At 46.1% G+C, this 23,461-nt stretch overlaps 1 protein-coding gene and 3 non-coding genes across 5 annotated transcripts; 2 read left to right on the forward strand and 2 right to left on the reverse strand.

Moving 5' to 3' along the window:
* Positions 1 to 922: 922 nt before the first annotated feature.
* TRNAS-GCU lies at positions 923 to 1,004 on the reverse strand. Its single transcript has one exon. It is a non-coding gene; the product is annotated as a tRNA-Ser (tRNA).
* A 113-nt stretch (positions 1,005 to 1,117) lies between these two features.
* Positions 1,118 to 1,190, forward strand: TRNAM-CAU. Its single transcript has one exon. It is a non-coding gene; the product is annotated as a tRNA-Met (tRNA).
* Positions 1,191 to 1,397: 207 nt separating this feature from the next.
* Positions 1,398 to 1,479, forward strand: TRNAS-GCU. The gene has a single exon. It is a non-coding gene; the product is annotated as a tRNA-Ser (tRNA).
* Positions 1,480 to 1,669: 190 nt separating this feature from the next.
* Positions 1,670 to 23,363, reverse strand: LOC121360467 (minichromosome maintenance complex component 3 associated protein). 2 transcript variants are annotated; one of them, XM_041480318.1, is made up of 28 exons: positions 22,523 to 23,363; positions 22,217 to 22,440; positions 21,515 to 21,593; positions 20,117 to 20,264; positions 18,911 to 19,107; positions 17,824 to 17,963; positions 17,242 to 17,439; positions 16,757 to 17,025; positions 16,425 to 16,587; positions 15,693 to 15,853; positions 14,985 to 15,229; positions 14,015 to 14,205; positions 13,261 to 13,361; positions 12,288 to 12,419; positions 11,549 to 11,662; positions 11,248 to 11,400; positions 10,633 to 10,830; positions 10,246 to 10,314; positions 9,384 to 9,518; positions 8,825 to 8,978; positions 7,410 to 7,668; positions 6,988 to 7,085; positions 5,812 to 6,202; positions 5,434 to 5,691; positions 4,830 to 4,959; positions 4,000 to 4,194; positions 3,250 to 3,400; positions 1,670 to 3,133 (listed from the first exon to the last, which is right to left on the reverse strand). In XM_041480318.1, the coding sequence occupies exons 1-28, from the start codon at positions 23,361 to 23,363 to the stop codon at positions 2,975 to 2,977; spliced, it is 5,553 nt and encodes a 1,850-aa protein (XP_041336252.1). In that variant the 3' UTR covers positions 1,670 to 2,974. The 2 variants fall into 2 exon arrangements, with proteins under 2 accessions (XP_041336252.1, XP_041336253.1); XM_041480319.1 differs by lacking the exon at positions 10,246 to 10,314 and having other exon boundaries at positions 22,523 to 23,340.
* Between the last annotated feature and the right edge of the window lie 98 nt (positions 23,364 to 23,461).

The following is a 23,461-nucleotide window of genomic DNA, read 5'->3' on the forward strand; positions in this document are numbered from 1 at the left end:
TAAAATTGGCTGACTCGCAATTTTCATGTATAACACCTCCCACCCAAGACCTGCTCCTGCCCTGTGGTGCCTGCAAGCCCCACAAGCAGCAAACAGGATCTGTTTCCTGCTACCCAGCCCCCATCCCATCCTCCAGGTTCCTATACTTGGCAGGGCTGGCTGGAGGAACCTGGCAGCATCTCAGGTACCTTCCCGGGGTGCCCAGACATGTCCAATGGCCGGAATGAGCCACAGGAGAGGGCTAATCCCCGCTGAGTGGGGAGAAGGGAGCTGTATGGATCCCTCTCCAGGTAAACCATCCAGAGCTATGCCCAGCATCCCGGTGCCAGCGGGGATTCGGGGTGGTATGGGGCCAGGACACCTTCCTCTGCCCCTCTGGGCTCCCACCACATGCAGGATCAGATTTGCACTTTGCCTTTTGCCCTCTTTGCTGCTTTTTCCCCCCCCAGTTACAGTGAACGGGCATATTTACCAACAACTGTGGTGGGAAAAACCCTGCTATACCTTCTCTGCCTGCTCTCCCTGCAGTATCCAGGGTATCCATCCACAGTTTCACACTTCCTTTGTCCCAGTTTACTTCCCTATTACACTCTACATTTCGGAAGGTTATCACCTGACTGCTCAACAGCCACTTTCGGCAGTAATCGCTCTTGTAAGGATTTCTAAGTGCTTTCTTCTTCATGGGTCTTGGATAAGAGACTTCCCGCCCCTCCACATAAGGACCTTGGCTGGCCCTTTAGACATGTCAATGTAATGCCATCTCCTTCCCAAAATTCCCAGGGCACGGGTTACTTTTGATCCAATGTAGACCAGGCACTTGCTGGTACCATTTCCCCTCCTGCCCCCGCCGAGTCCCCCTGTGCCGCAAGAATCCGAGCCCACCCCGAGGGTCCCCACTTCCCCCCGCACGGCAGCAAAATCTCGACGAGGGTGGGATTCGAACCCACGCGTGCAGAGCACAATGGATTAGCAGTCCATCGCCTTAACCACTCGGCCACCTCGTCCCGCTGTGGCAGTCTGTCGCCCCCTGCCGGCCTTCCCGCCGTGCGGCGCGGCCCGTCCCTGTCTCGTCCGCTGTTTGCTGGCTGGAGGGCCGAGAGCGACATAGTGCTGCAACGCCCTATTAGCGCAGTAGGCAGCGCGTCAGTCTCATAATCTGAAGGTCCTGAGTTCGAGCCTCAGAGAGGGCAGCGTTTTGGGGTCTTTTTTTATTTCCCCGTGGCCACCCGAGGTGGCTCCGCAGTGCGTCCGGCCCGGATACTGCCGACGCCTTCGTTCGGCCCCCGCGGCGGGCGGCTCCCACGGACTCGGAGCGTTCATAGAGCGCGGGGAGGCCGGAGGCGCGGGACGGGCGGTTCCCACGGGCGCGGGGCGGAGGCGCGAACGGCGCACGGCAGGACGAGGTGGCCGAGTGGTTAAGGCGATGGACTGCTAATCCATTGTGCTCTGCACGCGTGGGTTCGAATCCCACCCTCGTCGAGATTTTACTGCTGCCACGGGTCTTCCATGCACAAATACACGCTATGGGGGAGGCAGGGAGCTGAGCAAGACCACCCCCCGCAATGGCACCCCACACACCCCCCGGGTAACAGACAGCAGCCACTCTCCCCATTCCCTTCCCCCTCGAGAGCATCCCATACCATGAGCTTTTACAGAGGAATGAGGCACCTTTCAAGCCACTACAAATTTTGTTAGGTACAAAACACAATTTACAGCAAATAGTATAAGCCACGCTCCCAAAGCTCTGATGGGTTTTGACAGCTGAATTTCACGTAAACTGAGAACATCAAAAGCAGGGCACAGGCTTCCCTTCACATGGAACCAGTTAAACAACAAAACTAAGCCAAAAAAAGCACATGGAGCAGGAACAGCCTTAAAACACACTCTTTCCAATTTAAATTTATTTAAACTTAGCATTAAGTTACTATTGCTATTTTGGGTTTAAGAGAAATACTACAAATGAAATGCTATTTTAAAAAAACTGTAAAATTACTTTTTGGAAGGCAGTTGACAATTTCAGACTACTGAGGATTTCAACTTGGGTTGGGCAGGCAAGATAATCAGTTTAGTGCAGTAGTTTATATTCAGCCTGGCAGAAGGCTCTGTTTGAGAAAAATTGGCTGATTTTGTAAGAAAAAGAAAAAGATGAACTGTGTAGGAGCATTGCACACATGAAGTACATCTTCAAATTAATTACTGGCAATTAAACCAAAACCAAGGGCCTTCAACTTCCAAAGGTTTTTAAATGCTGGAGAATGCAGGCTATTTGCTCTTCCAAAAAAAAAAGGAAAATTGTTTCTCCATATCTGTCTACTGAAGACTGAAGGAAGCATCCTATTTTCCAGCATGACATGGAATCTGTGGAATAAGCACCTCAGCTATTTTTAATCCTGAAAGCATTGAATAAAGTAGATCTTGGGCCCAGAACAACAAAAATCCTGCTGGATTTGCACTGAGCAACAAGAAGTACAAAAATCATGGCCAAGTGCTGCTCCAACTTGAGAATGGACTGTTTTGACATTCCTGGAAACAGAATAGGAATTTCAAACCACAGTGCTGCTGCAAGGCAGTTCCTGCATGAAGGAAGCACAGACTGACGTAACATTTCAGGGACTGTGGCTATGGACAGCAATTGCTCCAGTGTTCCCAGGGGCCCGTGCTGCCCTACAGCTGAACCTGATGAAGCTGTGTCTACCCACAATGAGAGCTGGGAGAAAGAAAGAACACCACTGTTAATTAAGGCCTTCCAAGAAAAAGCATTTGACTCTGTGCCTGTGGAGCAAAAAAGGAGGGAGTCCCAGATCATCCATGACATGCTTGCTCCACAGCCATGTGAGAAGGGCCCAGGCTCCATGGCTGCTCCATGTTCTCATCCCAGGAGAACACTTGCTTGTTCTGGAACATGCCCAGGAGTGCATCTGTTCAATCAGCTCGACCTGGACTTCTTTCCTGAGTCTCCATGTCTCAGCTTGGCTCAAATGTCCACCATGTCCACCAGAGCAGAGAGGTGGAGTTCAGAGGCAGCCTCGGCCTCCTTGGTGGCTCTGAGGAGCTGGTGCAGGTGTTTGAGTCTGTCTGACAGTGCAGAGCTTTGCTCCAGCTCCGGAACCTTGTGTCCCTCCTGACTCCCAGCCTGGGCAGAAGGAAATGAGATGAGACTGACTTTCTCCCAAGGTAATTCCCACTACAGGTTTTGCAGCTACTGCACTCCTCAGAGCTTTAGTTTAGCTCAGAATTGCCTTCTCTTACCTCTTGAGCAGCTGACATGGGACTCTTCACCAAGGGGCAGGTGGCAGCTGGGGTGGAAAGCAGAGACTGAGGGAGGTAGAGAGGAAGACCCAGGAGATCCCCAAGGGGCTCCATATCCTCAGCTAGATATCGGTGCAGCTGCTCTTCAAACCTGGATGGGAAGGGCAAGAGCATCGGTCAGATGGCAGCCTGGCTTTCTCCCTGTTTTTTACTGTAACCAGTGCGTTACAGTGAGAGGTTTTTTGGATTCAGAAGAATCTGATCTCCACAGCCATATTCAAAACAGTCTGATACGCCCCACTGCAGCTATCAAAATTCATCACACAGGACTGTGGTACAGAGAGGAAACACACAGACTGAAAAGACTCAACTTATGGAAAGTTAGAAGAGACAAAATCCTCTTGGACCAACCTCAAAAGCTTCAGTTCTTCATCTTTGTGATCTGCATTCCTACAAACTGACATCCCAGAGAGGACTTTATAGACATTTGTGACACTGGGGGCCACACAGAGCACTGTACACACTGCTTCAGTTCTGGTGGTGTGACTGACCACAGAGTTTCCAACCATTCCTGAGAACTCCGAGAATAGTAGGGAACTGCCTTGATGTGCTTGATGAAATCAGATGGAACTTTATAGACAGTCAGGGCTCTTTTCTAACACAGTTTAACTTCCTATTCCATACAAGTTACAATCTGTTTACAACCCTGGGCTGAAGCTGCGAGGAAAAGATGCTGCTCTGGGAACTTACCTCTTGCTTTCTATTTTTTCCAGTTGCAACTGTGCTAATAGACGCTCCTGGGCCAAGGATGTGTCTCTGAATTCATCTGTACTGGGAATGCTCACTTCCTGACCTGGCAGCATGTTCATGCCAGAGCCATACTGACCTGGCAGCATGGAGATACTGTAGGGCTTCTTAAAAAACTTGGGAGATTTTATCTTTGATCTGAAGAGGGGAGAAAAAAAACAATTTAAAAAAACCACATGAATTGGTAGGAGTGTGTTGATTTTTTCCTCTTAGCTTGAAGCCTGGAAATAGCAGGGAGTGAGAAGTGATCATTTTGAGAAATCACGCCCTTGTGCCAGGATCCAACACAGCACCACCTGTGCATGGGATTAGAGAGGAACTAATCTGACAGGAGCACAGGATTCACCCCAAACATCACCCACTACACAGCACAGCTGCAGCTAAGTTGCCAAGAGGGAAGAGAGTGGCTTCCATCTGGACATGGCTAGGGAAGTGAGCTAGAATTGACATCTCAAACACTTTAATGCCACACAGCTCTAAGGCATCCTTCCCCCTCAACCTACCATTTTCTCAGAATCACATCGTTTTCTCGCCATGCTTTGCACAACTCCAAAGCCTCAGCAGCAGGGTTTTTTTTGGCAGAAGTTAATTTCTACACTTTTGGCACTCCCCAAGTAATCCATTTCTCTGAGAGCTGAGTAACTCTCTACAAATAAAATCCACTTCCTACTCTGTTTCAGCACAGCCTTGTACATCATTTTAGGGACATGTACACAAGCAGGTTGTGAGAGGATACCAAATGCTACTCTTCAGCACCGTGCAGGCCACCTCACCTCTCGTAGCCTTGACGGATGTCCTCCTGTGTCCGCAGCCTGGCTTGATCCCATGAGAAAGGCACAGTGTAGTTCTTTAAATGCTCCTTGAAGAAGTACACGCGAATCTGACCATCTTTGCTTACAGCTTCTGTGAATAAACCCAAACCCAACGTTTATCATTTGCACAGGTTTTCTCCTTCAGAAGAAAAGCTCATTATTAAAAAGGCAATTTGGGGCAAGAGCAATTGTTCACTTCCAAACAGATTTCAAACAGAGTCTGGGATAAGCTTCATTAATCAACAGAAGTGATAATTAACTGCCCTCCCTGCTGACACAGCTTCTGAAGGGTAACTCTTGGCCTTTGCTTGATTCAAATCCTCTCCCATTGGGAGGGCAGGGCTGAAAGACTCTAACCAGAGCCACATTTGTAGTCACAGGATCAAGTCAAGCCATAGCCAATACTAAATACATGCTCTAAAGGGAAGACACAGGCAGAACACAGCAGGACCAAAGCTGCCTCCCTGCTACACATCATTTGCTGCCATATGGAAAGGCACCACTGGCAATGTATTAAATACCATCACAAAAGAAGCATCATCCACGCCGCAGGAGGATAAAATACCTGGAGCAACAGGCAGTTTGGGTGGTTTCCAGTCTCTCAGTTTATGATCAATACAGACCGCCAAGATACAATCCCAAGGGATCTCATCAACAGAAGGTCCATCTTCATCAGAGCTCCCAGTTGTTCTGGTTTTCCAGTTTTGGTAAGTTTTGCTTAGCAGATTCTCCACCTGGGACTGGATCAGTGGTTGAGTGTGGGAAGAACTTGCAATCTGAGAGACATACTGAAAAATCATGTGGCAAACAGGACGCCAAGGAGCTATGGAACAAAAAAAAAACAAAGTAAATTTCAAGAATTTGTCACAGAACCAGCACTGCACAAGGCACATCTTGAAGAACAACGTGCTGCCAAGAAGATATTGGAGAGTGAAGTACCTACCACCTAAAGGAGGCAGATCTAAGTATGGGATCTGGAAGGACAGCACAGCCTTCTTCAGCCAAGCCAGGTGATCTGGCATGTTCCACTGCAGGTGGGGCAACACCTTATTACCCCCTGCTTCTGAAAACTCTGTGACAGGCCAAGACAAGTCACAAAAGTGCTCTGAGGATGCCACATCTGACAGGAACTGCAGCACACTGTTGTAGAGCTCTATGATGACCCCAGGCTCCTGGGATGGCAGCCCAGCTAACCGCCTCTCCTTCCAGTCATGGTAGAAACGCTTGCCAAATTCTCCATCAATCCCATCCTCAATGTACTCCTGAAGGGTCTGGCTGCAGAGCTCAAGGGAGGCAGGACACTGGGACACCAGCCAGCCCACAGCTGCAGAGACCTACGACACACAAAAGAGGGAGGGTTAGAAACTGCTCTGCAGTGATCGGGACACAAAGGATTCAACCCTAAGTTTGAATAACATTCTCCAAGAGAATATGCAGAAAAAGGCAAATAAATCAGGTATCATCATACTTATATTTACAACAATAATTCTTCAGCTAGGTGGCCACAAACTGAATTTCCACACAGCAAGCTCAGGAACAGACAAAGAAGAGGCTGTTCACATGAGGTACAGGTATGCAGTAGAATTCCCTGCTGCGGGATGCTGGGGTTGTTGAAAACTTATCCAGGAAAAATTGGACAGATTCACAGAAATTAGCCCAGGGTGACTATATAATGTCAGATTGTGGCAGTCCTTGAAGTGCTGACCTAAGTTGTGAGGGTTTGTGGGGGAGCATCACTCCAGGCTTGTCAGTGAGAGATCTGTATGATCGTATTCCTGTACAGAACATGAGGCATCTCAGTAGAGGCATCTCAGGCCCATCCACCAAGATGGGATAACTCTGGATGATCTCACAGCAACCAGAACAGCTACAAAGGGTCTTCAGCATTTCAGGACTAGGAGCTTAAGGATAAAATGGTTTACCCACCACTAGCACTCCTCTGTTGGGCAGCAACACAGGCAGGGCAGACAGGAGTGGGTTTAGGTAATCCATGAATTTTGGTCTCAGTGCAGTTTTCAGTATTTTTTTTTCCTTGTAGGAAATGCCACTGATCTCTGGTCAGTGAAAATAGAACAGTCATAAAAAAGGGAAAATAATTCCTGCATCTTGCTGTTCTTACCCTTCTGGTGCCTTCTAAGTCATTGACAGAGCCTGGGAGCTCTACAATCATGTAGTCTGAAATAAGATGGGCTGAAATCAAGTCCTGAAGCATCAAACCTTAAAAAATAAGAAAACTTATCATATACACAGAGTAAGAACACATGTCCTTGGGCCACATGCTCTGCATTACATTCACTGCATTGCTGCTCCCCTCCACCTCTGCCCACACACTCTCATGATCAAATACTGTGTGTGAAAGAAAACTGGATGACAGAACTGGTGAGCTCTTAATGCCTCAAGATTTTTAGGAAAGCTTTGGAATGTGCTGTACTTCACAGCCTCTTGCTTTAACTGTAACTAAGAGGCTGCACTAGTCACAACACTTCTATTTCAGGCAGCCCTAAACAATCATTTTTTCAAGATACAAAAATAATTACATACCATCTTCTACTTCTTTCTCCACAGCCTCCTCTTTCTGACTGGGGACTAGAATCATCAAAGGAACTATGGGGTGGAAAGGTTTCGCCTGAAGCAGCTGTTTCAGCTGCAGTAAAGCTGAAAGCCAGTAAACATCATCTTCTGCAACATCTTCACTGCTAACTCGGGGGGGCAGGAGAAGAACGAGGCCACTGGTCCCAAGCAAGTCCTTTTGTGTCTCAGCCAAATCAAGCTCTGAGTCAGAGAGCGCACCATGTGCCACCTAAATAGGCAACAAAGATGACAACAATAATGTAGCTAAACAAAGCTATTTCCACAGCAAACTCTGCAGTTTATTGTCATTGCCCTTCAGCTTTGACATCCTTTTCCAGGAGCTCTACACAACCAAAGACAACAAGCTGTTGTCAGGCCAACATGGATGCATCTGATAAGTGAGCTGAGCACAGAAGTGCCTGTCAGCACCTGCTTTGGGACCATGAATTGATGATTCAGGTTCTACTATTACAGGTATTTCTCAGCCGATTGAAAACAAAGAAAAAACTCCATCTTTTTCAGACTTTTTCAACAACCCTATCCCTCTGTCTTAAGTTGGAAATGCAAGATGTGGCTGGGGTGTTTATTCTATTGCCATCTGTTAGACCTGGGGTGTTATCTTCTGTTAATTGGACCACCTGTTAAAACCAGGCAAGGCACTTTTCTTTATCTCTTCCACAAACCAATCCTCCCTCAGGGAAATATCTTCTTTTATTGGGCCATTGAGTGTCACTGCATGACTGATAAAATTACATCATCCCACTGGGAGATGCTACGCTCAGGGGGAGGAGCCAAACATTCCTACCTGGATATAATCTGGGATTTGGAACACCACAGTCAGGCTTTTCCCACTGGACTGCCAAAGGAGCAGCTGTCTTCTCCACTGGACTCCCAGAGGAAGACCAGGCCCATCTACACCACCACTGGATTTTCAGAGGAAAACTCCACCCTTCTACAGGATCACTCCTTCAACAGAACCACACCTGTCACTCCAGGAGGACTGCAGCCACCATTTAATGGGACTGTTACCAGTGCCCCACAGGGTGACCAACAGGGTGTCAGGTCATATTCTGACTCTCTCAGTGTTGTTTTGTATTACTGCATTTTTTTGTCTTTTCTTTTCTCCTAATAAAGAACTGTTATTCCTACTCCCAAATCTTTGCCTGAGAGCCCCTTAATTCCGAAATTATATTAATTCGGAGAGAGGGGGTTTGCATTTTCTGTTTCAAGGGAGGCTCCTGCCTTCCTTAGCGGACACCTGTCTTTTCAAACCAAGGCATCCTCCCAGTATCATCTCCTTCCATCTGACAGGACACAATATCCACTGGAAAAGAGCCCACCCTGCTTTTATGGCCTCTTAGATATCATGGAATTTTCTCACCTACCTTTATACACACACTGACTTTAATGCTTCTGTTCCCCTGCATGCCAGGAGAACTAAATAACGTCAGTGTTTGAATTTTGCCTTCTGTATGTGAAGCGTTTTTCTCACAGTTTCTGTGTCCCACAAACTTGGCTTTCAGCCAATCCATCAGTATCCTAGCAAACAAAAAATAGGGCTTTGGGGGTTTTGTTGTTGAAACTGGCATTTTAGGGTTTTAGTATTAGCACCTCTAAGGTACCACAATCTATCATAATCCTATAAATTTAGGTTATGATAAATAGACCTAATAAATAGCTATCAATTTTAATGAAATTATCTATCAAGGTTTTGTTTTCAGTATTAGCAAAAGGAACTAAAAAATGTTAAAAAATTCAGATCACTGTAATAAATTACAGCTATATTGTTTAGAGTACTCTGGAGGGAAAAAAAAAAAGCTGGAAACCTGACATGGTACTGGCAAAATTACATCAAGGACTGTGTACTACTAATCTTCTTCTACCTAAATAAAAGAAGTCTGCCGTGTTTGAGAAAGAGACCCAGCAACCAACTCTTCAACATACCTATTGGGATCATCCTTGGAATATTCATCATCACTGGGCAAAACCAAGAGCGCCTTCCAAAAAACCTGTTCTTGTTGAACTGGAATATGTTCCATGATTAGCGAGACAAGATCCAGGGGAGTCCAAGCTAAATCACTTAAAGACAGACAGAAGAACTGGTCAAAAGATTCACGCCAGGGCTCTTTCCCAGCTGAGGAATGTCTGCCTTGCACTGAACAAGTTACAATACTGTAGTGTATTGACCAGTTAATTCTTTGGATCTGTTCCTCATCCTTCAAGAACTGCTGCTGCTAAAGCTGACACATGAGCCTTACTCTGGGGATTTCAGGAGCACATGCGTACTGCTTCACTTCCACACTGATCCAACACACATCCAGGCCACTGGAAAGCATGAGGAGCCATGGGAAGCCAGACCTTCTGCTGCAGCTCAATTATCTCAATCAATACTTTCTGACCACAATCCAGGTCACTGATAGCTCACTTACTCCTCTAACCCCATAGCCCATCCCAGGCCCCATCCCATCTAAGTACAAAGTCACACCCCATAATACCCATCAGATCCTTAAAATTACACCCAGGAGGATCATCTGACCCAACACCTTCATTAATTTAGTGGAAGGTGTCCCTGCCCATGGCAGGGGGATGGAATGGACAAAATTATCTTTAAGGTGCTTTCCAACCCAAACCATCCTATGATTCTTCTATGACTTTCCTGTTCCCCTTATTCCAAAATACCCCCAGAAGCAAGGCTGCAAGCAAACATTCGGGCATGGTTAGCCATACCTTCTGGCCACTTCTGGTATCTCTGGCACATCTGCTGCAGCTTGCTTCTAAAGAAAACAAGAACCAAACCCCAGCCTACCTTACCAACTGGTGGTAGAAGTGCTGAACTTTGATTTCATGCACTGTCTTGTTTCTCAGCAAGTTCAATCTGGAAATGAAATATTCTTGGCTGTGTATTTTATGTGTATGTATATAAGTATGTGTGTAAACACATACTTTAAAAAAATCTAAGAACACTGAGGCCTGGGAAATATTACAGAGGCCTCAGAATACTGCTGTTAACAGAAGAATTTATTTGGATATTCAGTCTTAGTCATGACATTTATGGAGAAAGTATTTTGGAAGCTATTTAAGAATAAACAGTTCTGCAAACCCACTATAACACTCAAAATGAAAGAATTGTTGGTAACTTATCTTCCAAAAATCAACCAGATTTCCTACTGATGCCACTGGAAGTATCCCTTACCTCGTGCAAGAGATTCCTAGCTTTCCTCCATTCCCCAGGTTTACAAATCTCTTGCACAAGTTCTCCATGGCTATAGGCCACTCTGCACTGGGGGACAGTGCTTTCAGTTGATGTTTGGAATCCAAGCCACAGGGAGCAGCTGGAAATGCCCTCATCTGACGTTTCAACTTTGTCCGAGCTACCACTGCTTCCCTCCACCTTTGGAAAAGGACAGATAAATAGGTCACATTCATGAACTCTTCTGCAGACCTCTGTCACCACATATTTGTAAAACGACCACCACAACAACAACAACATACTGAGCATATGGGCAGGAAAACCAGTGATCAGCAGAAACAACACAAGGATAAACTACTACAAGCTTCTAAACAGAATGAAGCCAGAATCTCCTTCCAAGCTCATTACCTGACTACAACAAGATGTGATCCCCTCCCCACGTACGGTAATTTAGCAGAGGCTGGTACTAAGACTGTAAGGTCTACCCTTATCAAGGAGATAAGACAGAAAAAACTGTCTCAGAAAGAACACAACCAGACAGTGGTAGCTCCATCTCTGTTAACTGCTCCATGCCAATGCTCCCAAGTGAAGCAGCCATGTCCCAGGGTGGTAACTCACCGCTGTAAGTATTTGCAGAAACACTGGAGCTTCTGAAGAGTTTCCTTGGCAATCTGGAAAATCTCATCCTCCAGAAAGAGCTCCATGAAATGGCCACACACTTCTTCTGAACACCGGGCAATCCGGGCTTGCCGGTCTCTTTCTAAGGCGCATCTGGTTCCAAATAAAACAAACCAAGACTGCTAAGTTGAAGACCTCCAGCAAATGCCAATTCAGTGGGCTGAGATGCAAACAGGGAAATCCATGACATTTAGGAAACCCTTGGGAGAGCAAACTACAGCATGCAGCACATTGCGCATACCTTAATTCATTGACTGAAGCTTCTTTGACGCTCTCCTTTATTACTTCTTCCATTAATTCCATACCCAGCAACTGGCTCAACTGCTTTATTAACTCTTCTCTTTCCTGCTTTTGCCTGGAAGGACAAAGAAAAAATTTAGATTGGCAAACCTGCTGCTTAGTTACACAAGAACTACATGCAGTGTCAAACAGCTAATTTGCCTAAAATTATTTCTCACTATCTGGTTTCTAAATAAACAGCTTTGCATGGAGCCAGGTTTCCCTTAAAAACACCTTAAGCAACCAGATCTAGTGAGTGGAATCCCTACCCATGGCGGGGGGCTTGGAACTAGATGTTCTTTATGGTCCTTTCCAAATCAAACTATTCTAAGATTCGATTTATTCTTACCCCAATGAGCTACAAACAAGTAGCTCACTTAGAAGGAAAAGCTCCTGCATACAGCAGATGCATGTCCCTCTCTGGAAGCTCTGGGTAAATAAAAGTTCCTAAATTTCCCACCCACCATTTTCAGCATGGCTCTGAGGCAACCAACATGCTAACCAGCCGATCATCTGAGAATGCAGAGGGGAGCCCTGCCTGTACAATCCCAGGGAAGTTCAAGGTGAGACTGTTCTGCCACCATGGCAGAAAGACATGGGCCTTGAGCAGAGGCACAAGGGCTCAGGCTGGCACCAGCTGTCCTTATATTGTCTGGGGTCTACCCAGCCCACTGTGCCCCACAGCCAAAGCAGTGCCTCACCTCTCCTCTTCCACTCTGCGCCGTTCCTCCTGAACACGCTGTCTTTCCGCACTGAGCATGTTCCCAGCCACTTCTCTGAGGATCTTCCCCAACACCTCAGTCACAAGTTCCTCAACGGCGGCCTCTGAAGCACTGCAGCAGAAACAGCAAATCTCTTCTCAAAGGCAGAATTGTTTCATTCAAAGCCCCAGGTCTATACTTTTATCAGCCACACCTTGCTCTCTGTGGTGGGCTGACTCCAGCCATTAGCCAAGAACACACACACTGATACTGTGTGTGTGTTCTTGGCTCCCTTCCCTCCCCGCATTGAGACAGGGAAGAAAATAGGAAGAAAAAAGGAATACTCATGGATGGAAATAAATACACACTGTAATACAGAAAGGCAAAACCCCCACTTCCCCATCAAGCAAAGTAAATGCAGCCAGTCATCACTTCCCATGGGAAGAGCAATACCCAGACAGTACTCAACCAATGTCCACCCTGAAAGCCACAAATCTCCAACTTCTTCCTCTAACCCAGTTTTATTGCTGACCATGACATCTCAGGGAATGGACTTTAGTCAGTCTGGGTCAGCTATCCCCATTCAAACAGTGCTGGAACAACAACTGTTTGGGTCACATCCCACATCTGTGACTCTACCAACTGCCCTGTAGAGGAAATTTATCAGAAGCAGAGAAGCAGCCAGATCTGGACTTGCTCCTCTTTTCCCCATTTGGGCACCTTCCCTTCCATGACAGAGGTTTCTAACCAGGCAAAGCTTCCAGAGGGTTGGGTCAGCCTTCCCTTAAGGCTAGAGCTGGGATGTGTCAGACATCTGAAGAAAGGTCTGCTTTCCCTTCCACTGCATCAGTAACACAGTCTCCATCAGAGATCTGGCAGTGCTTAGTTTTACCATCTTCACACATGGTGCTGCTATGGCAAGGGGCAACTGTGGTGACAGACTCCAGGAGAACCTGCAAGAAATGCTCTTTACCAGATAGCAGCAGCCACATAAGCTGCTCCTGCTCTGCCCACTTCTCTGCACTCTCCTTTGAGGACATCATGCACAAGCCCGTCCACCACTTCAGCAATGTCCTGCAACACAGCAGAGGAAGCAGCTGAAACAAGGTGTAGTCCTTCTCAGGAGCAAACTGAGAGTAAGGTTCTCCAGCCTTCCTTAACTGACTGTAATTCACAGCAGCATCTGTATTTCTGCTTACAAACTGAGCCAACTTAACCAAACACAACAGCCTGAAAACTTCAGACTATTTAAACTATCTAAAAGGTTAGTAACAGCCCAGAAACAAAACCAGATTTTTGTACTAAATATGGGCAAATCAATTCAGGAAACCATAACTGAGGAGAGACTCCTATTTTCTTACTTTAGACTTCCATTCTAAATCCAGCTGATTTAATTCCAAATTATCAAGTCTACCGTTCACTGAAATTTGCCATTATCTCGGTAGAATATGACAACTGTACTGTACAAAGCAATGAGACACTCTGAGACTGGCTCAGCATCAGCATACAAAAACTTGTGTGGGAGGGAGAAAAACAGCACAGGTAGACGGGGTACACATTCAAGACCCAGCATTAATGGATGTACCTACAGCAAGAAACTTTTGTCATGTCTCATTTGACATACATGCATGTTCCAGAAAAATTAAATACCCTAAGAATTTGGTTACCTTTTGTTATATTTCACAGATATTTCCCAAATATTTCCTGATGAGTTTAGATTTCCCTACCTCGTCTGAGTAGCCAGGCTGAGGCTTTGAAGGGGGAGGCTCAGGCTGTGCAACAGGCTGGGAGATGGGCTGTGCAGAGGGCAAGACTGGCACCAGCTGACGAGGCAACAGTGAGGGCAGAAGATGAGATGGGGACTGGACTCTCACTGCTGTGGCCTCTAAATCCACACCTCTGCTTTCCACTCTGCCTTCTTGATAGGGAAAAGGAGAAAAATTAAGGAAACCAGATGAGTCACAAACAGAAGCAAATTTTATCCTCAAAAAACTGGCTTGTCTGATAAAACTCAGCAGTTCATAAAATAAACCCATAAGAGCAGTTTGTTGCCTTAAAGTAATAAATATATCATAGAAATTAATTTACATTTATGAATATTTTATACAAAACATTTAAACATTTAATTGCACATTACCCCCATTACCAAGCACATGTATTTCCAACAAAGCAACTGTTTTAAGTCAGGCACATCTGGCACCTACACACACTATCTGTGTGTATCCTTTCCAGCAAGGATAGAAAAGCACACATTCAGCTAACCTGAAAACTGACATGTTTATACACACAGAGCCAACAAACAGCTGCGAATAAAAAACGTGCAAACTGCAAAGGAAAGTTGGCTACCTGAAGTAGTCAAACATTATTTCACTTATGTTGGCAAAATTTGGCTCAAGAGAGAATTTCCTGAATTGGAAAATACATTTTATTAATCAGGTTGTTCTTGGCTTTTACAGATACATAAATACACCTCAGCAACCTGGTCTAGTTGAAGGTGCCTCTGCCATGTCGGGTGTTGGAACTTGATGAGCTGCAAGGTCCCTTCCAACTCAAACCATTCTCTAATTCTCTTGGGATTTAAATTCTAATCCTTTCATTACATCTAAATTGCCATGCAGCTTCAATCTCTGAGCCACAAACAGCTTCTGCCTCGAGAGTGTATTCTGAGCAACACCTGAAACGCAGGTTTGCTCTCACCTGTTGCTTCCACACTGGGTTTTTGGCTATTGCTGGCCTGATCCACGGAGGTGCTTCCACCAATGTATTTGTTCTGCCCGTTGAAGCTGGACACAGGCACATGGTGGGGCACTGGGGGCAAGGGCCCCCCATTCACAACCTCACCAACTGAGACAGTGAGCTTCTGGCTGACAAACAGGGATTTCCGTGGTTTGGGTAATCCGTCTGGCTCCAGGAAAGCTGAGCGATTCAGCTCCACGTAACCACTGGGGAAAAACAAAAGTAACAACCAGGCATACGTCCACAAAGCTCCAGTAACCTACAGGCTTTCAATTCTGAAACTCATTGGTTCGAAACAGGATGTTGACAGGAACAGATGACCAGCTGGCATCCTCAAGAGTTTTTTTCCTGTCCCAGTCTCTCAAAATTCCAAGTTTGGATGAACACACCTTATAATGCATGGATTTTCATGGCAGACACTTATCTGAGAACTGCTGTCCTCCAACATCCTCTAACTTTGCACTGTTCAGCTTCATCCCACCCTACAGGCATCACTATAATGCCAGTTTCCCATGAAGGAGAACTGTGTCCTTATCTCCTATGGAGATCCATCCCCTGTTCTTGGCCCATTCTTTCTCTGGTTCCAACCTTCAGGAGCAGCTCCCCCACATTACCCCCTTTGCTTGACATCAGGCTAACCCCCCCAGGCATCACTTTCCTCACACTTACCCATCTGACACACTCAGGCCATAATAACTTATAAAATCAGTAGCCTCCTCGCAGTCTTTGAACAGCAGCATGCGGACGAGGTGGTCCAAGGGGAACGCTGTACTTCTCTGGGTGCTCACAGTGTAGGCAATATTGAGGGATTTGAGACCATCCTTACGAATCTGGGGGAAAAGAAAAAGCCACATAACTACTAGGAAAGAACCCAAAATAAACTATGAAGTGTACCATCAATGTGATAATCATGTTTAAATACACCAATACTTTGTCATCAAGTATCCACACAAACAATTATTTAGAGTTGCAACTTTCTTGTTAAATTCTACACACTTGCTTTCTAGTTTCTGTTCCTCTTTCATGATACTTGTTTAGAGCATATCCCTTTGTGATTCTTCTGCAGAAAAAACAGCTTCCAAGGTCTTCTGAAAGTGCAGACTCATATATTTTTGCAGGACTCTCAGGCCTGCTTCTCTGCTTCCTAAGTTTCTTTTTTCCCATGTTTCAGGGAAATATTTATTTGTACACAATTACAAGGAAAAAAAAGAGCATTTCAGTATTTGCCTTTCATATCACAGCAGAAAGGTCCTGATAAATTTTTTAACACTTCTAAATAAGCAGTAACAATATTATTTTTATGGCTCAATATCTACTAAATTTTCTGCTGATTCTCCCTCAAATCCCAGACTGTCTTACTCATTAAATAATTTCAAAAATATCCATCCGTTTTTTCCTTACCTGGCTGAAATAACAGTGTAAGAGGCAGGCATTCAGATAGGAAGCTGCTTGCACAAGCTTGAAAAACCTCACAAAATTGTTGCTGTTTAATGCAGCAAAAGCTTGAACTGCAAACCTAACTTCCGGCGAGTTTCTAACCTCTGGATGAAATTGCTGAACTTCTCTGTGGAGACAAAAGACAGGGACAAAACTTTTGCTTCAATACTGAACAATCAACAGCCAACTTAGAACAGCATGGAATTAACATCAAGAGCATTACAACTTGTCTGGATTTAATTCTAGACTGAATTCTTCAAGGTAAAGAGAGAAAACAAATGATGTCTTGTTCTTACCTGAGAATATCACCCTTGTTGAGATTCAGCAAGACATTATAACCTCGGAACTCTGCTTCACTCTTGCAGAAAATCCCCTTGTTAGCTAAGTCCTGATACATCTCCTTCAAGCTCTGCAGGCATTTAGTCATGTTCTCATTGTTAATTTTAGCATCAAAGGAGGACATGGGCTCTTCACACAAGTGGTGAGCACAGTGGATGTGAAAGCGAGTGCACTTCTCAATCAGAGACACCATCAGTGGGTTGCAGAGGTGTTGCTGGGTTATATCCTAACAGAATAAAAAAGAACACATTATACATGTATTTTTAAACTAGTTGAAGAGCACAGTCACCTGGCACTACCTCTGGAAAACCCATTTCACTGTGCTTTGAGTCCCTCTGCAATACAAAACATTTCAACAACTATTGCTTTTCGCTTCCTTTTTTTACAGCATGATGGGATCTTTTGCTTTTTATCACCAAACACCTCCATTCACAGTGCTTACCTTTCTTATTCCACGAGTTCTGTTCCAGACAAAATCATACCATTCTCGGTAGTTTCCTTCTCCTTGATCCATAATATTTGTCACTAAATAGTCCATGGTCATGCTCAGTACCTCAGAGGGTCTCAGTTCATGGGGCAAAGGTTCCTCCTGATCTGCTGAAGACCTGCTATATTCTTTGATTGCTGCTGCATGATCCACCTGTAAGAGGTGAGGAAAAGAATAAAAACCTAAGTATGTGCAAGTTCCCAGCAGTAAAGAGGATTTCATCCCACCCATGCCTCTAACTTCAGCAAGGAGCTGACTATTGACGTGTTGACTTAGTCTGAAACTCCTAACCTTTAAGACAACATGTAGCTATAGATAATTACATATAATATGTAATTACAGCTTTAGAACTATAGTTCTAAATAACTGAATAATAGACATGACAGAGTGAAAAAGCAAATCTTGCTTTCCAGAATTCAAAGGCAATAATTAAACAGCCTGCAGAATTTTTGCACCAGAATTACCCCTGTAATCAGCTGAACAATACTGACAGCTCCAATGAGCATGACACATACTGATATCCTGGGAATCTCATACCTTATCAGTTCCTAGAAGCAATTCAAAGATGCTGAGCTGGTTTCTTGTCTCCCTCATGTAACGCTCCTTTTCAGGACACATATCTGGGCAAGTCCCAACAACAGTTTTTGCTTTGCCAAGATCAGTCCTTTTTATTCGAGCTAAAAAAACCCCACAGAAATAATTGAACAAACACTAAGCATTGCTTGCGTTTTGTTTTTTTTTCTTCACAATAAGCTATTACCCTGATGTGCCAAAACAGCCCTGAGCATGCAAGGCTGTACCCAAACTTTGGTATAGTCAGAAATGGACAAGGATGGGGCTCTCCCCACTCTGAGGCCTGTCCAAGTATTGCACATATTGCAAGTTTTGCTGAAAATACTGAAGCTTTTAAAAGACACCCAATGTTTTCTGTCCTAAGGAACAGCAATTTCAAAATTCTGCATTGAGTGGACAAGAAGTCTGTCAATATTAAAAATAAGGTCTTAAATTAGAAATAAGATCAGTTTCGAAACTGCAAGAACAGCATGGAAAGTGTTACAATCACCACTGTGAAACAAAAGGACATTTCCTGAAATAATTCTCAGCTGTGTAATAGTTTGAATTTGGAGAAATACTAGAGGCACTGGCACAAGTTGCTCAGAGAAGCTGTAGCAGCCCTACCCCTGGAAGTGTTCAAGGCCAGACTGGATGGGGCTTGAAGCAACCTGGGATAGTGGAAGGTGTCCCTGCCTATGCCAAGGGGGTCAGACTGAATGAGCTTTAGGGTCCCTCCTAACTCAAATAATTCTGTTATCTGTGGTTCTACAAAATGCAGCTAAAGCTTTGGGTCATCTTCTTTAAAGAGTCTGTAGAGATGCAGATCTCTCCTTCGCAGAAGATGGACATTCCACCCTTCCCTTTACACAAGACACTGCATGTCTTTTTGTGTTTTACAAGAAAAAAAAATACAGAAAAGAATACTCTAGGAGAGTATTTTATAGACTGTTCCACATTAAACTCTCTTTTAAGCTATTTCCGTAATATCACAACAGCTTTGCCACAAAACCCAAACACTTTTTTTCCAGCAAACAAGCAGATGACACACTCATTAGCTTACGTTAATTACCTTGTCGCATGATTTTGTCCCTCTGGTCCAAGAGCCTATATCTCTCTTCAGATGTCTCAGCCACCAATCCCACCAGGTTACTGAGAGATGACAGTGAAGCTCCCAAGCCCTCTGAGCTCTGCCCTTCAGAACTGGAATCAAACAGCTCTGCTTCAAACTGCAGTGCCTTTCGAAGGCCAGGCTTCTTTGCTGGAGAACTAAAGCAGAAGACTTTTCTATTAATAATATGTTAGCACATGCCCTGATCTTAATCAGTTCACTGTTCTTTAGGATGCCAGCACCTCTTTAGAAGAGTATTTTCTTCACAGGGAAACATGAACAATGTTTGGATGTCCTGTGCTACACCAGCCCCGGGAGTTAATCTGGTTATATCCTCAGCACTGCCCTGACAACGCTGCCAAGAGTTCTGGCATTGTGGAGAAAGTCCTAACAGAGAAGCACTTACTGAAAGTGTCATAGAGCAGACAGAAATGGATGGGTTCTGTAGCATTTTGCAATGCTAGGGCACAGCAGTTTGTATTTTAAGTTAGGAACTGGCTTGCTGGAGACAAACCCAATGTGCTTTTTACAGTAACAGAGATTATTTAAACATTTTACAGGGTCAAGTACAAACATGCTTTTTAAATCAAAGAATACTGATTCCTTCATAACATATTACTAATTTTATAGTTATATGATTACACATATCAAATTACTTTTGTCAGATTAGACAAATCATTGAGGTGTGACAAAGATGACAATCTTGCCACTTCTGTGACTGCCACGAACCAGGAAGACTGTTCAGCTGAAGTGAGACAATGATCCAAACTACTCCAAAAACGAGACCCTCATTCCACAGAGCTCTAATTGCCTCCAAAGGAAACTGCTTGCTTGAGAAGCTTATTGAATCACGACCATAAACAGTGTCATTACTACTCAGTCCTAGCTGGGCTCAGCCCTGTTTGTTCGCTTCCCTCATGCCTCACACTACAGGTGCTTTTATGAACAAAATATTTTACTTTCACCAAATAAAAAAACCTTAATAAGCCGTTAGGAATATCCTTCTGACAAAGTGTGAGAGCTGAGTACTTCTAATTCAGACAAATCAGAAAAGAAGGGAAGCAGCCTCCCTGAAGAGAATGTCACTATATTTGGCACACAGTGATCACCATTTTTCTTCAAGCTCCCCATTTCCTGCCAGGTGGATTCCCAGAGGAGAGGACATACCTTCTCCCAGGCATGACACTGCTAGCAGAAGATCTTATTAAAGGTTTTCTAAGAGGGGAATGCTGATAGCTTTGCTCTTCACTGCTTTGCCTTCCTTCATCTTCACCTGCTTTCTTCTCCTTGGATGAAAATTCTCTTTTTGCTGGACCTGAAATGACACATAAATATGAAACCAGGTACCTGCCAAGTAGTTTAAGCAACAGCTCTTTCTTGACCCCATGCAGGTGGTGATGACAACTAACACTCCCAGTTTTGTACATGCATGCAAAACTTCCACAACAACTTACACTAGGAGCTGTACCAAGTTTCCACCAATTGCTATCAAGGTCATTGTTCTACAAAGAGTAAGTATTTTTCAAGACAGTATCACTTAACAATAACTGTAATTAGCAGTAAATGAAGTCTAATCCTCAACTGAATCACAGTTCTCTCAGGTTTGCGATATAATCCACAAGTCATAACTCCCTATGGGATACAAAATCCATTTCACCTGAGTAAATCACAATTCCGAGTGCTCCTACTGAAATATTTATTTCACATATCGAAGCTTAGACTCAGATTGGCATGAATTAACACTTGCAGGAAAGAATTTCTTCTTCCAGAGACAATGTTTCACCAGATGGATTTCTTGAGCCCTCCAAGAACAGTTATTTTGGAATGCTGCCACAGACATAACAGCATGATAAAATTACACTGGCAAAAAGGCAGCCCTAGAGCTGCTGCTTCAAGATGTTAATTCTCAGGGAGACAACTCAGCAGCTATTTATTTTCTGGAAGGCAAGGCTGTGGTTGGTCAAAACTGAGGTGAACCATCCATGCGCTGGCAGCTGAAGAGCACCCACAGGCTAGGATCTCACAGGCACAAACACTGCACTCGTGGAGCTAAAGAAAGGGAAGCACTTGGCATTATAAGTATTCCCCTGGGGACTGAACAATCTCCTCTTGCCCTAGTATCAAGCAGGGTCTGGAATCCAGGTTTCCCACTTCTAAACTCTGTAGGTTGCTCTCTTTTTTTTGGCTCAAACAGTGTCTAACTATTGATGCACAGGAATAGCAACCTCAGCAGACACTGCAGAGATTCTCAGGACACTTTCCTTAGGTTGGTTCTCAGAACCTTTTCCTGAAACCTGAAGTTCACACCCCAGTCCATGATCTTGAGGCAGGCAGCAAGGCATTTCAGACTGGGTTTTCTTATATCCCCGAAGAACACCCTACTTCTGGACACAAGCACAAAGATGAACATCACCATATTGCTATTGTATATTGCATTAAGGATTCAACCACGATATCGCCTACTAAGAGATAATTTAGGTATCATCCTCAGCACATCAGGGAAAAAAAGAGCAGCTGGCACGCTATTTATAAATATCATTCAGTAGTCTGGAAACACAGACTTACTTGTTTTCTTCTTTTGCCAAAATGTTACTATGTCTTTGTGCAAGTCTTTAGCTTTTTTTCTGGCCAGAACCGCAGAGGCCTGAAAGGAAACAAAAGAAGAGCATGGAAACCTATTGGCATCACAACACTGAAACACACAGTGCAGTTTTTGCCAGAGAAACATTTACTGATCCCCAAAAAATTCTGGTTGCTGCATTGTATGTATAACTTAAGACCTACATGCCATCAGCTAAACTGGTCTCCACAAAAAACTGTTGCTTTTCTACAAACAAGAGTGTAGTTTGCATTACTGCTGAACCCACCCCAAGCACCCAGATTTAAGTCTTTCTTCATAGAATCAGAGACTGGTTTGGGTTGGAAGGGACCATTCAGCTACACCCCCCTGCCTTGAGCCGAGACACCTTCCACTAGACCAGGCTGTTCCAAGCCCCATCCAACCTGACCTCGGACATTTCCAGGGATGGGGCAGCCACACCTTCTCGGAGCAACCTGCGCCAGCGCCTAATCACCTTCAAACAATTTCTTCCTAACATCTCTTTTAGTTTACACTGTTTCCCCTTGTCCTCTTCCAGTCTGTCCCTGTAAAAAGTTGCTTTCCCTCTATTGTAAGCCCCCTTTAGACACTGGAAGGGGCTCTAAGGTTTCCCTGGAGACCTCTCCAGGCTGAAAACTTCCAAGAGTTATGCCACTTCTGATACTCACATGATCAAAAAAGTGGAGAACAGCCATTTTTTTATTGCGCCTGGTCATGATCCGGCGAACTTTTGCGAACTGGCCAAAGTGTTTTTCCAGCACAGTCCTGTCGTTGAGGTAGTCAGGGATGTTCTTGCACTGGACAGCCGTCAGCTCGGCGGCTGGCAGGCCCCCCGGCCCCTCCGTGCTCTCGCTGCCGCGGCTCCGGCGAGCAGGGGCGGTGGGGGCCGCATCTGTGACGAGAAGGAACACAGCAGTCAGCAAGCGGAAAGACACCCGGGCGGCAGGGCTGCCCCCCACCAGACTCCCGCCCACCTTCTCGGGCGGGCTCCCGGGCCTCGGCCGGCGGCGGCTCCTCGGCGGGTCCCCGCTCGGCCTCGGGGCCGTCCCCGCGCTCCCGCTGCTCGCGAGCCTGGCTGCGCAGCAGATCCTCCAGCGTGCGGCCGAACAGGATCCCGCCGCGGGGCCGGCTCAGCATCACCGGCCGCTTCTCTGGCGGCGCCGCAGCCCGCCCGCCCGCCGCCGCCCGCCGCGGCGAGCGCTCCCGCTCCTCCTTCCGCTTCAGCCCCTTGGACGGCGGCTCCCCCGGATCCTCCGGCAGCACCCTCAGACCTCTCTCTTCCGGCCGCCCCAAAGCGGTGGCAGGACGTGAGAACGAGAAAGGTTCCCGCGCCACCGCCGCCTCGGGGCCCGTCTCAGATGCGAAGGCGAAGGACGACGAGAAAGCAAAGGCGGCGGGGGCAGCCGGGCCCTTCTCCGCCTCGCCGCCTGACAGCGGCTTGAAGGCGGCGGCGCTTTCGGGCGCCTTGAAGCGGAACTCGGGAGCGGCGAATACACCGCCGCCGCCAGCCGACGCTTCGCTGGAGGTCGGGAAGCCGCCCAGGCTGGTGGGCGGCCTGAAGCTGAATCCTGCGTTCCCCGCCGGGGCCGGAGCCTGGCCCAGCGCGTAGGGCGGCGCGAAGGTGGCGGCGGGCGCAAAGGGGAGGCCGGCGGGGCCGCCGCCCTGGCCGAACACGGCGGGCTGCCCGAAGCGCAGCGGCGGCGGGAAGGAGGGTGGGCTGCGGAACGGGCCCCGCGCCGACATCGCTGCGGAGGCGGCCTCGGACCGCCGAACGAAGCGGAACCCGCATGCGCGGTGGGGAGAGGCCCTATCCATGGGGGGGAGGACGGAGTGCCGTGGAAAAGTAGGCGGGGCTACGGCGGCAGTAGAACAGTAGGGGCGGGGAGACAGGTGGGAGCAGCGTTGTGGCGTGC

Source organism: Pyrgilauda ruficollis, unplaced genomic scaffold (genome assembly GCF_017590135.1).
Source record: "Pyrgilauda ruficollis isolate IOZ18807 unplaced genomic scaffold, ASM1759013v1 scaffold503, whole genome shotgun sequence".
NCBI lineage: Eukaryota > Metazoa > Chordata > Aves > Passeriformes > Passeridae > Pyrgilauda > Pyrgilauda ruficollis.